The sequence below is a fragment of the Heptranchias perlo genome, chromosome 25, assembly GCF_035084215.1.
Source record: "Heptranchias perlo isolate sHepPer1 chromosome 25, sHepPer1.hap1, whole genome shotgun sequence".
Taxonomy (NCBI): domain Eukaryota; kingdom Metazoa; phylum Chordata; class Chondrichthyes; order Hexanchiformes; family Hexanchidae; genus Heptranchias; species Heptranchias perlo.
In genome coordinates, this window is record NC_090349.1 from 28,100,902 (window position 1) to 28,114,903 (window position 14,002).

The 14,002-nt window shown below is 41.6% G+C and overlaps 1 protein-coding gene across 2 annotated transcripts in view; it reads right to left on the minus strand.

Annotated features, from left to right (window-relative positions):
- The window catches only part of pes (pescadillo), a 40,648-nt gene extending 27,178 nt beyond the window's left edge, over window positions 1-13,470 (minus strand). For both annotated transcript variants that reach the window (XM_068005888.1, XM_068005886.1), the window contains exons 1-4: window positions 13,389-13,470; window positions 12,252-12,331; window positions 9,946-10,099; window positions 7,319-7,428 (exon numbers count right to left, since the gene is read on the minus strand). In XM_068005888.1, the coding sequence (XP_067861989.1) occupies window positions 7,319-7,428; window positions 9,946-10,099; window positions 12,252-12,331; window positions 13,389-13,412 (368 nt within the window). In that variant the 5' untranslated portion in view covers window positions 13,413-13,470. The remainder of the gene's footprint in view (window positions 1-7,318; window positions 7,429-9,945; window positions 10,100-12,251; window positions 12,332-13,388) is intronic.
- Window positions 13,471-14,002: the final 532 nt, after the last annotated feature.

Sequence of the window (14,002 nt, forward strand, 5' to 3'; positions counted from 1 at the left end):
TCAGAAAGTTTGATGAATAACGTATAGATTGTGGTTTACCAAATTGGGTATTGGTAGATTTGTACATGACCTCATTATAACTAGGAATAGACAATGGTATTTCTTTTAGCTGAAAAAAGGCACATCAAATTTTCTTGAGAACAAGTTAACTATTTTGAGATACTTCTGACTTTACTGAGACACTGCGTTGGGAGGGGGGGGGGGGGGGGAAGGAAACGAAGAGAGAGAAAAGAGGTTGAAGGACTTGAACAGGCTTATTGGGGATGAAGTGAGATAAGTATCACAGTTCAAGTCTGTTTGTAATACAAGTCTGTGTGCAGCTAATGCTGCTTCATTGCTTCTGCTACACGCCAATCGTACTCCACTGCCTTGAAGTCTCCGAGTAGGGTGAGGAATCATTCTGATTGCATGTTTGAGGACGGTCCTAAAATGAATGCTGTGGTCTATGTACTCACTACTCATCAGGTCATTAATCAGGATTGCTCTTCAGAAAGGATTCACTGTGTAATCTGCTAAATGAAGCCATTGTGAGCTAATCAACAACAACTTGCATTTATATAGCATCTTTAATGTAGAAAAACATGCCAAAGCACTTCACAGAGGCGTAATCAAAAACAACTGATGCCAAGCCAAAGGAGGGCGTATGAGGATGTTTGGGCAGAGAAATAGCTTTAAGGTGCATTTTAAGTAGGGTCTTAGGGTCCCCATGACATTCAATGGCTTTACCATTTCTGAGCCCCCCACCATCAACATCCCGAGAGGGGAGGGGGGAGTCACCATTGACCAGAAACTCAACTGGAACAGCCACATAAATGCTGTGGTTACTACAGCCGGTCAGAGGCTGGGTCTTCTGCGGCAAGTGGCTCACCTCCCAACTCCCCAAAGCCTCATCACCACTTACAAGGAACAAGTCAAGAAATGATGGGATACCCTCCATTTATCTGGATGGGTGCAGCTGTATAAACACTCAACAAGCCTGACACCATCCAGGACAAAGCAGTCAGCTTGTTTGGCACCCCATCTACCAGTTTAAACATTCACTCCCTTCACCACAGGCGTATCGTGGCTGCAGTGTGTACTATCTACAAGATGTAATGCAGCAATTCGACTTCAGCAGCACCTCCCACAACCGTGACCTCCACCATCTAGAAGAACAATGGCAGCAGGTACATGGAAACAGCATCCAAAGTTTCAAGGGTGTTAATTTCAGAACTGCCAGAATTTGTGGATACTACTAGCATTGACCTCTCAATGTGCTTCACAAATAGGAGAAAGGAATGGTGCCAAGTTAGGAAGGGAGAGATGGGGAGGGAAGAAGTGAAAGTTTGGTCAAATAGTTTTGAGGACGACTGAGGTGGCTGAAGGCTTTGCTACCAACATTGGGACAAAGGGATGGGAAAAAAGACACAGAAGGCCAGAATCACAGGGAATGTAGGACTGGAGAATATTGCAGATAGGGTAGGGCAACGTCATGGATGAAATTATAGGTGAGGATTTTGATTTTAATGCACTGGGGACCAGGAGACGTCTGTGGTTCTAAAAGGTCTGAAGTATAATTTACTTTTCAGGTTTACACATCCGTTTGTCTGGAATGCAAACAGAAACCAAGATAACCGTGCAAATGCAGGCTATATTAATAGATGGCATGTCAATCATTAACAGTTGTAAGAGCACCATGAATTAAGATATTTCTCCTCCTTAAAAAAAAATTACAATTTTGAACAGGTCTGTTAAATATATAAACTACACATATGAAGTATTAAGTGTCCAGAAAGAGTAGTTTTTAAGAAAACATGATTCCACCTCTGCCAGCACCATTACAAGCTTGTTCTAGCATCAAAATCATTTTTTGGAAAAACAAAAACACTTTCTGCATCAAGTAATTTAATACCACATGGGAAAAATTCAGCAGTGAATAAGAGCTGGTACTGGTAACAGAAGATGCAAATTCCCAATAAAAACGAAAAAGGAATACTCACTGTTGGAAGGGGTGCGAAGGAGGAGAGAAACAAAAGTATGAGTATATATATTAAAAGTAGACACCCGGGAACAGACAGAGTGCTCCAACCTGTGGCAGTACAGAGCAGTGGAACAGAAGTATGCACCACTAATACGCTACTTGCTGAGTTTTCAATCTCAGCCAAGCTGTTGGGGAAACATTGTGTAATGCAAAGGTTGGGGGGGGGGGGGGGGGGGTGGGTGCGGAGGAGGAGGGAGAACAGAGAAAGAGAAAAGATCACAAAGGAGATAATTAAGATTTCAAAAACGAAATGTCTTTGAGGACATCTGATTGGTGTCACTTGAGCTTTGCTCTTTTGCGGTTATCCAAAACCCTTGAGATTATTATAGCGTTGTGACATTCCTAGCCATCTTATTTTGTTTTCTATATCAGAACATTGAGTATGCAACAGATGAATAAAATTTGAAGTGTTAACCTAGCATTCTCCATTAAACAGTGACTGACTGTGCATTTTGACCATTTCCTGTTTTTATTACAGTCAGTTCTGACAGTGAACGTGCATTTTGACCATTTCCTGTTTTTATTACAGTCAGTTCTGAAATTGAAGTTGCAGTTTTAGCTCCCATCTCAGGCATCATGCCTTTTCACAACTGTCTTGACTATTTAGTGGATACAGATAGTGGAATGCAGAGTGCTGCTATTCACTGCAATGAGGCAGGTAGGGGGAAGAAAAAAGATGAGAAAGGAAGAGCTTAAGGAATATCGATCAATGAGAATTGAAGTAATTTTTGGCATTCGTTATGGCAAAGCAGGGCTGCTCCCTATCAAATGTATGGATCCTTCAAGAGATCAGACAGCGACAACATAAAATGGTCTCCTCAGCACACAGAAGTGATCTTAAAACTAACCTCATCAGTTGTCACTCAGCTGGTAGTAAATTTCAATGTGTTTTTGGGTGGTGGGTGGGAAAAGGAGCAACAGATGGAGATAATAGTTACCAAAATTAGTATGGTAAGAAATATTCACATTCCCATCTCCTCTTCCCTCCACCAGGCTGAAGACCTTCTCTAAAGATGTACCAACTAACCCATGATCATTTAGTGTTTCAGACAAATTTACCTACATAATTAAAAATCTTGTCCGGGTCTGCAGTGCATAGGAAAATGTACGTCACACTCATCTGTTTGTCAAACACAAACAGCATATTTGCTCAAATAGATAGATAGGAAAAATTATGAATGATGAATCACAAAGTAGTAGCTAAGTAGGATAAGCTAATAAGAACACAAGAAATAGGAGCAGGAGTAGGCCATATGGCCCCTCGAGCCTGCTCCGCCATTCAATAAGATCATGGCTGATCTTGAACCTCAACTCCACTTTCCTGCCCTATCCCCATATCCCTTGGTTCCCTTAGTGTCCAAAAATCTATCGATCTCAGTCATAAATAATAAATCAGCAACCCTCAAAAACCCAACCAAAATTGTTCTTTTATCCCCCCCAAAGCCACCAATTGGGAACAAGAAACTGCCATAAAACAAAACACTCAACAATTTTTTTTTAAAAATTGCTTTGATTATATTCCTTCCTTATTTAGATCTGTATGCACAACTAAAAACAACATTTATACAGTTGGGGCAAAAAAAAATCAAACTTACTCATAAAAGCAGTTGTTTAATAATGTTAGCAATGCATGCAAGAAGGTCCCCTTACACATGCCGACCCTTCTCTTTGAAGCTTGGGACTCCAATTCAGCTTCAGGCCCTGAATTAGGAATTTCTCTTGGGCTACCACGTAAAGTTTTTAGCAAAACCAATGCTGTTGGTTGGGCTCTTTTTTACATGTCACTATGGGGGACTAATGTTTATGTTGGGGCTGGAAAGGGATCTTTAAGAGGTGCTTTGATATCGAGTTTGGACATTATGGCAAGAATCAGTCAGTCTTGGACCATGAATGTTAGACTTAACAGTGGGAACATCACTGGTACAGTGCTATAACACTACACTAATGAGAGCTTAAAACTTACTCTGATATAAGAGTCAAAAAGTTTTGGGGAACACTGAAGAAATAAATAAAAGCACTTGCATCTTAAGAAAATACTGCAAATTCACCTTTGGGAGTAGAGCAAAACAAAAAATTGAGGAGAAAAAAAAGGCTGTGACGAAGAAAATACAAAAGTTACTTGCATCTTACGCAAGTTTTCTAAAGTGGTAGGTCTGTGAGGCCTGCACCCAGTAGCATCAATAATGTGTAATGTTTTCAACTTCGTATCAGCCATATGGTATATGGCTTGAGTAAATGTGCTGCATTACAGTGATGTTGTCTTGTGTTTAAGTTACTGCAGAATCACAGTAAGCATGAATAACCAGTGCCAATTCCCAAGCTGCCTTTAAGAAACTACTCCTAACATTTGGAATACATTATACGAATAATTTGAGTCTTGACATTTAGGTGCAGCATGCTTGGAAGGAACAGGTGACTTTGGACCTATTGTTGCCAAAGCTTTCTACCACTGGGGTTTTATTTGCATTATGTCTTGAGTCTGTTGTAGGCTAATTGATGGAAAGTGATTGCTATGATGAATCAACAACACCATTATCCTTGTATCATGAGACCACCAGGATGGTAGAAGGCAAAGTAGATGGAACTTGGGTCTTTTCTCATCTAGCAATTCCTATGTTTAAATACATAATTCCTTAAAAGTGCAGGTCAATAAAAAGGCCAACAGCATTTTGAGTTTATAAATAGGAGCATAGAAATCTAAAAGCGAAAAGGGGATGGATATATACAAGGCAATAGTTAAGCCAGTCACAGTACTTTGTGCAGTCTTGGGCGCCCATAAGAGAAACTTCATTAGAGCTATGGACAGCATACAGCATAGATTCACAGGATGCTATCGGTGATGGGAAACTATAGTTCTGAGGAAAAATGATACTGGGGCTATTTCCACTGCAGAAGAGAAGCCTAAGAAATTTAATGAAGGCTTTAAAAATTTTGAAGGGGGAAAGAGTTTTCTCTGATTTGAATGTCAGCAAAAAGAGGGTTATGAATTTAAAATGGTCACAGAGAATTGAGCAGTGAGGGAGAAATTTCTTTACGCAGAGGACTGTTGGAGTGCGGAATGCTTTGCCGTAGAGAGTGGTTGAGCCAGAAGCCATTGCATATTTCAAAAGAGTAGATAAATATTTGAAGCCGAGGAAGATTCAGAGCCAAGGGGAAAAACAGGACAGTGGGATTCATTTTGGGTTGCTCTAGCAAAGAGCCAGCTGACGCAATAGCTGAACGGCCTCCTTTTATGGTTCTTTCCATTAAACAGTAGTAGTTCTTGTTCTGGAGGTCGCGCAGGGCACTTATAAATGCCTTAAATTCTAAGTTCTGTTCATGTAAGAATCACTGGATCAGAGGCATAAATGGGTACTAGTTAACAGAAATGAAGTTATTCCATTTGTAACAGCGCCATGCCATAGCCCAACTTAGCAACTGTAAATTAGATGGAAAACAAAAGATTTGCTGCTAAAAAAAAAGTTTTAAATTTATAGAAAAAAATATTTTTAAACTTTACACAAGTCTAGTGCAAGGATGTGAAGATCTGACTATGTTTAGAACATTGCTGTTGAAAACTTTGGTGATTCACTTATCATTGCTATGGACATCTCTTAAGAGGTTCTGGCACCATGTACTTCTAAACAATTCCCACTCCAGTGCTTAGACCATGGTTAAGTTTCCCCTCAAACAGTTTCATTTATGGTGCACTTGATAGCTTATCTACTGATTCTTTATCCATTAACTTGGGGGGTGGAGGTGGAGTTCCCAGGAGCTCTGCCCTCTCCCACTAAGTTCCTTCAACATAACCACCTCCTTCATTTATCACCCAACCCTATCCAGTCTTTTGGATTCATCAACTTCAGATCGCATCCCCCCAGTTCATACAATCTCCATTCTTTTTGCAATGTACTCGCTGAATTAACATATCCCAACCTCTCCCACAACCTTCAATGGGCAGTGAAAATTTCACTGTTCAATATGTCAAAACCAGTTTCTTCATGTCTCCCTCTTCTGTTCTCCTCAATAACATTATTAAAAAAGTCCAAATCTATCCAAGACTTGAAAACTGCTCCAATATTTGGAAAGGCTTTTCTAGCAAAACTCTCGCACTCTCAGACAGAATATAAGACAACAGACCATGATAGACAATTCCTCTCTTACTTTTAGGCTGCAACCTCTCATCTCTTTATTTTAGATGTTTTAATAGTTGGTGAGATCAGGTAAAATCTGGGATGATCAATTTTTGGTCATTAATTGTAAAATAAAATCTACACATTTCAATGACATTCAAGGCATCCCTATATTCAGAGCACCAAAATAGTGAGTGTGCACCTTATATGTTCTTCTCCTCAGATTCTTGATTTTAATGAGACAAAATGGGGGTAAAAGACATCCTGAAAAGTAGATTGCTGTTCAGTTCAAAACTAAATAAATTAACAGCACCTAGTCAGCAACATGCTTTCCCAGGAACAGGTGGCTCCAGACCAGTTCCCCACCAGGTCAGAGTTGTGGCCTTATTGCTTTCAGCAAATCAGTCCTGAGGTATTTCCTGGTCAGCAACTTAATGGAGTGGCCCACCCGTGATAAGACCGGGTAACAGACATCGTTCCAATGTAGGTTAAAAAAAACTGACCATTTTTAAAGAAACCAATTAATTTTTTCTTGCTGTTCTTTTCCATTAATATAAAATACAGGAATATTTCAATCCAAATATACCCTTAGGATTTCCTTTTCCTTTCAAATGAAACTCTAAATTAAACTCAAAACTGCTGCCCTCCAGCAAAACTGTTTTGAGAGTCAGTACATTTTATAATGTTTTTTAAAAAGGTATTCGACATACCAGAATAAGAATTCTCAGAAGGGTAATAAGATATTCTGAAAAAAATTGCTGCCTGCATTTCAAACATTTTGAAATGCAGGCAGCAATTTCTAAATGTATCTTAAGAGTTCCTCTAGGGTCAGATTGTGAAATGTATAAGAAACACAAAAAGATTGGAGTTACCTGTATCTATTTAATTGGGTCTAAAAATAAGTTTTTGAAAAGAGCTATATAGTTCTGGATAACCATTATACCAGTTTATTTTGTTCTCACCAGTGAAAAAAAGGGAACATACCACCCATTTAATTAATAGTATTGGTGTTCCTCGAGAGGCACTCATCCAGTTTTGGAATTTTACTGTGTTTAATATACTCCAAGGCTAAAAAGTGAGGCACACCTTTCAGTCATTTGAAATACATTTAACGTACAATGGAAATAGTGCAACAAATGGATAGAAATAGATTGCCTTTATGAACACAAGTTACTCCACGCTTTACCTTTCTTTGATAACATGATCCAGTTTGTACACAGGTTTATTGTCCTTAAGCCTTTCAACTGTACTCCATTCTGCTTTTCCATAGGCCTTACGGAGTTTTCGGACAAATACCTGAAAAAGCATAACCAAACATTACAGCTTTTCTTTATCATCAGTCTAACAGACTAAATTACGAAACAATCGAATGTCAGTTTCCTGCAAAATGGTTATAGAATGAAATTTAATCCATAGATAATTAATAAGAGTTTTGCAGCTTTCAAAATTCCAAAAAGTATTTTCCATAAAATTTCTATTGAAATAGAATTTGAAAAAAGTGGAAGTAAAACAAATATTCTTGGAACAATTGTTGCTTTAATTCATGTTGAAATCTGCTCAGAGGGTTAATCATTTTGCTGTTACGGTAATTGTAATTCCATTTAAACAGGTCATTCAAGGGCAGCAATAGAATGAATATCTGCTATTACACAAACTACTAGAAAGAGTTTCTTGCCCCAGTAAATTACAGCATGGTCAGAAATATAGAACTATTATTGTAACTAGTTGAATTAAAACAGAAATGGTCGCCAGAATCAGAAGAATGAAGAGTTTGGATGTAGAGCTGAAGGTTATAGAGATAGGGAGGGGAGAGGCAATGGAGGAATTTAAACATGAGGATGAGAATTTTAAAGTGGAGGCATTGAGGGACCGGAAGTCAATGTAAGTCAGCAAGTACAGGAGTGATAGATGAGTGGGACCTGGTGTGGGATAGGATACAGGCAGCAGAGTTTTAGATGAGCTGAAGTTTACATAGGGTGGAGGGCTGGATGCCGGTCAGGAGAACACTGGGCCAATCGAGACTGGAAGTGACAAAGGAGCAGATGGGCTGAGGCAAGAGATGTTGCAGATTTGGAAGTAGGCAGTATTTGTGATGGAGTGTATATGGGGTCAGAAGCTCAGTTTGGGGCCGAATAGGATGCTCATGTGAACAGTGCAGTTCAACCAGAGACCATGACCACAGTGAAGGATGGAATCAGTGACGAGGGGACGGGGTTTAAGGTGGGGGCCAAAAACAATACCTTCAGTCTTCCTAGTGTTTAACTGGAAGAAATTGTACCTCATCTAAAACTGGGATGTCAGACAAGCAGTCTGACAACATACAGGCAGTAGAGAGTCAAGAAAAGTGGTAGAGAGGTGGAGCAGATTGTTATCAGTGTACATGTGGAAGCTGGGTGTCCGGAGCTAACAGTGCAGGAGTGGCAAGCAAAGCCATTGTTGGAGATGTTCTGGCTACGATCGGATAGGTAAGAATGGAACCAAGCGAGGGGAATCTCACTGAGCTGGACAAGGGAGGAAAGGCATTGGAGAAGGCTGATGAGGTCGACCATCTCAAGGGTGGCAGAGACCGAGGAGGGATAATGCACAACGGTCACAGTCACAAAGGATGTCATTTGTCACTTCGGTTAGGGCTTTTTCAATGCCGTGGCAGGGGTGGATGCAACAACACGTTCAAGAACTTGAGGAAAGGAAGGTTGGAGATGGGCAGTAGTGTGCAAGGATGGAGGGGTCAAGAATTGTTTTTTTGAGGAAGGGGTAATGACTGTAATCTTGGAAGGGGACAGTGCCTGTGAAGAGGGAACCATTTACACTTTCATCTAGCATGGGGGCAGGAGGGGGGGTCTCATGGACAAGATGAGATGTCAGAGGGCACGAGGGGAGATAGAAAAAGATGAGAGGTCAGGGCTAGCGCAGAGGTTAGGTTTGCCTTGGTGGTCAAGGGGTTGCAGTTCAACAGATGGTCTCAAGCTTAGTGACAAAGATGTCCACGAGCTCCTCGCACTTGCTATCGGAATGGAGGGAGGCGGGGGCAGGGGTTTAAGGACAGTTGCTAGTGAAGAGAAGCTACGGGTTATCTTCGATTTCCAGGATGATCCTGGAGTAGTAAGTGGTTGTGGCAGAAGAGAGCGAAGCTCAATAGTGCTATTATGCTCTAAGTCTTAAGGGTCTTCTACAGGAAATTAGAGATACCCTGAGATTCTACAACTGTATGCCATTTTTAGATTTAAAATGAAAACGTGTTCTAGATGTGTAGGTTGAAGGAAAACAATGCTTCAAATTTCTACTTCAGCACTACAAAAAAAATTACAATAATATTTTAAACTGGCATTTTGTCTGCATTTACAATAAAACTACAGTAGCCTTAAAAATACATGCAAACTATTCCAGAATGTGTTTCAGAGTTTTGCAGAAAGAGGGACAGTGAAAATATAAAATACTACTGCTGTACTTTTGAGCAGTTTGCTCACTGGCTTCACACCAAAGAGACCAGGGAGCCTGGTATTAAAGACTCATCTGCCTGTTATAGCATCACAGCAAATAATTTCCCTGCCACAAATCACACACAAACTACAGCTATTCAGAAACTGATTTTTAGAACTTTCCTGAAGATATAAGGCAGAGGAAAGGCGCCCTTAGAATGCAAAGAATCCAAGCTTTCTGAGTAATTAATTTAAAAGAAAACAAAGAAGAACAGGCCTTATGATTTAAGGGTTACAATTTACCGTGAAAGTCTGAATGTTTCTGAAACACGCATATTCCACATCTTTTATTTAAGAGAAGAATTACATTGGAAACAAGAGAATGCATACTTACTTTATAATCACGAAACTTGTTCACAATAGGCTCATGCAGTAAGAACTTGATATCCTTGATGAGATAAAAAGTACGTGGAGCTGTTGAACCTTTATTAACCTTTTTCTTGTGTTTGGGCTCATGAGGATAAATACCCTTCAGAATGCATAGTCGCCTATTGAAAGAAAAAAAATGAACATACATGCAGTAACTATTTCCTGGAACAGAAATTAATAACAGGAAAAACTGTTTGGCCCAAAGTCTTTTCTGATGGGCCTTTGCTGGTAGTTCACTCTTGAGCCCATTTATATTGAATACTTCTATTACTCTTGTATAAAATGGTTCTACCTCAATTCCCTATTTATCCCCATTTTTGAAGGTGCATCCTGTAACTGTTGAAAATTTTAGTCTGGACAATTTATCTGAATCGCATCAACTCGCTTCATAATTTTGAAAACCTAATAGGTGACTGAAGTTTTTTGCCCTTTACAATGAGAACTTGTCCAACGTCCTTAATCTTTAAGTATTAGATTTCTACATCAACAATAACTTGCATTTACATAGTGCCTTTAATGTCGTAAAACATCCCAAGGCGTTTCACAGGAGTGTTATCAAACATAATTTGACACCGAGCCACATAAGGAGATATTAGGACAGGTGACCATAAGCTTGGTCAAAGAGGCAGGTTTTAAGGAGCACCTTAAAGGAGGAGAGAGTGGTAGAGAGGCGGAGAGGTTTAGGGAGGGAATTCCAGAACTAAGGGCCCACACAGCTGCTAATGACGGAGCGGTTAAAATCGGGGATGTGCAAGAGGCCACAATTGGAGGAGCGCAGAGATCTGAAGGTTGTAGGGCTAGAGGAGGTTAGAGAGATAGGGTGGGGCAAGGCCATGGAGGGATTTGAAAACTAGGATGAGAATTTTAAAATCGAGGCGTTGCTGGACCGGGAGTCGATGTAGGTCAGCGAGCATAGGGGTGATGGGTGAACAGGACATGTTGTGAGTTAGGATACGGGCAGCAGAGTTTTGGATGAGCTCAAGTTTACCGAGGGTGCAAGATGGGACACTGGCCAGAACAGCATTGGAATAGTCAAGTCTAGAAATAACAAATGCATGGATGAGGGTTTCAACAACAGATGAGCCGAGGCAGGGGCGGAGACGGACGATGTTACAGGAGGTGGAAGTAGGCGGTCTTGGTGATGGAGAGGATATGGATTGGAAGCTCAGCTCAGGGTCAAATAGGATGTGAATGGTCTGGTTCAGCCTTAGACAGCGACCAAGGGAGGGATGGAGTAGGTGGCTAGGGAACAGAGTTTGTGGTGAGGAACGAAGACAACAGCTTTGGTCTTCCCAATATTTAATTGGAGGAAATTTCAACTCATCCAGTACTGGATGCCGGACAAGCAGCATGACAAATCAGAGGCAGTGGAGGGGGTCGAGAGAGGTGGTGATGACTTAGAGCTGGGTGTCATCAGCGTACATGTGGAACCCGACGTGTTTTCAGATGATGTTGCCGAGGGGCAACATGTAGATGAGAAATAGGAGGGGGCCAAGGATAGATCCTTGGATGACTTCCAGAGGTAACCATGCTGGAGTGGGAAGAGAAGCCGTTGCTGGTGATTCTGTGGCTACGACTGGATAGATTGAAATTGCACCAGGCGAGGGCAGTCCTACCCAGCTGGACAATGGAGAAGGGGCGTTGGAGGAGGATGGTGTGGTCAACCGTGTCAAAGGCTGCAGACAGGTCAAGAAGGATGAGGAGGGTCACAGTCATATTGGATGTCATTTATGACTTTGATATGGGCCGTTTCAGTGCTGTGACGGGGCAGAAACCTGACTAGAGGGGTTCAAACAACTGGTTTCATCACAATGTACCATAATCATTGATAGCCATCAGAAACACTTTCTAGTATAAAACTAGATACGATGACATCAACGATCCACATTTTCATGAATTCTGAGAGTTGCTAGTCACATCTCCACTTTGCTCTTAATGGTAAGCTTTTTTCAGGTGTAGCTACACCAAAGAATAAATAGTGGGAAGCAGTGCAGAGGTCAATTGACTGCTTCTCCTCACAGACATAAGTAAATTTTGAATAACATCCTCAAAAAAAAAAATATCCTTCCTGTAGCATGATGGCTTGTATGAGACACAATACTCTCGAAGTGGTTTAAATGCAGTCTTATCCAATATCATCACCTCTTGATTTGCAAAAGTAAAACATTGCAGTGACCGTTTAACCAGGGCAATAAGTAATGTAATCTTCTGAATAACTTACACCCTTTCTAAAAACTTCCTCTGTGAGACATTTAAAAGTACGACATTTACCTGAAATCCGCAAGACTGAGCTGCAGTTTCTTCCTGGCTTTATTTCTGGTAATGTAGTTTGTGGCGGCTCCTCGTTCATGCTGATGAAAAAGAAACACACGTTTTATTTTCTGCAGAAATCATAACCCGCTCAGGTGTTTAGCACAGTCAATGTAACACCTGGGAGGAACACGGTAAATATAACACCTGGGTGGTGGTGGTGAAGACATGGTCAATATAACAACTTGGGGAGGGGGGGGGGGGGGGTCACAGTCAATATAACACCTAGAAAAGGGGGGGGGGTCACAGTCAATATAACACCTGGAAAGGGGGGGGGGGGGTCAGTCAATATAACACCTGGAAAAGGGGGGGAGTCACAGTCAATATAACACCTGGAAAAGGGGGGGGGGAAGAAAGAGAAGAACACGGTCAATATAACACCTGGGGGGGGGGGGAAGGAAGAGAAGAACATGGTCAATATAACACCTGGAAAGGGGGGGGGGGTCACAGTCAATATAACACCTGGAAAGGGGGGGTCACAGTCAATATAACATCTGGAAAAGGGGGGGTCACAGTCAATATAACACCTGGGAAAGGGGGGGGTGTCACAGTCAATATAACACCTGGGAAAGGGGGGGGGTGTCACAGTCAATATAACACCTGGAAAAGGGGGGGGGTGTCACAGTCAATATAACACCTGGAAAAGGGGGGGGTGTCACAGTCAATATAACACATGGAAAAGGGAGGGGGGGTCACAGTCAATATAACACCTGGAAAGGGGGGGGGGAAGAAAGAGAAGAACTAGGTCAATATAACACCTGGGGGGGGGGGAAGGAAGAGAAGAACATGGTCAATATAACACCTGGAAAGGGGGGAGGGAGGGGGAGAACACGGTCAACAGAACACCTCGGGAGGGGGGGGTCAAGGTCAAGGTCAATATAACACCTGGAAGGGGGGGGGAAAGAGAAGAACACAGTCAATATAACATCTGGAGGAAAGAAATTCCAAGCAGCGGACGCCGGCTCGTCACGGTTAAAGGCCTAGTGTTAGTTGCCGCACTAACAGAGGGAGCGAGCGGCCAAGGCTAGTTCGAATTGCGCATTAAAATAAAAAGACTCCGAGGATGTCGAGCGCGGTGAACGGCCGGCCCCGCAGTACCTTCTTCTTCTCCAATCCTCCCATTTTCACCACCGACAAGCTCCGCACATGGACAGCAAAGCAGGACCCTGGGACCTAATCATAGCTGGCCGCACAGATGCCTCACACCGCACTCTCGACAGGCTCGACTATCCTTTAGTAATACATTTTTTTCATGGATATCGTTTATAGTTTTTTTAAAAAAAATATTGCATTGAAAAGAAAAAAATCTGTCATAAATTAGTTACAGGAAGTTTGTGGACTGCTAAATATGCCGGAGTGGCGCTTTATCTGTGACGCTGGTTGTGGGGCCCAGGGGATGAAGCGTTTGTATTCCCTTGAGTTTGGAAGGTAGAGGGTGATTCAATTGAGGGTTTAAAATGTTTTAAGAGAGTCAATAGGGTAGAAACTATTTCCTCTGGTGGGGGAAATACAGAACAAGGTGGCCCCAACTTGTTTCATGGGAATTGTGAGCATCATTTCCTGTTGTAGCAATGATGTCTTTTGCTGTTCCTTGCTTCCCATGCCACTTGTGTTAACAGCTATCTTAAAAGCTGTGTTCTATGTATGATCGTGTTAATGATCAATTCTGGCACATAAGAATGGATGTAAAATATCCCTGTCTCTAAGCTGTA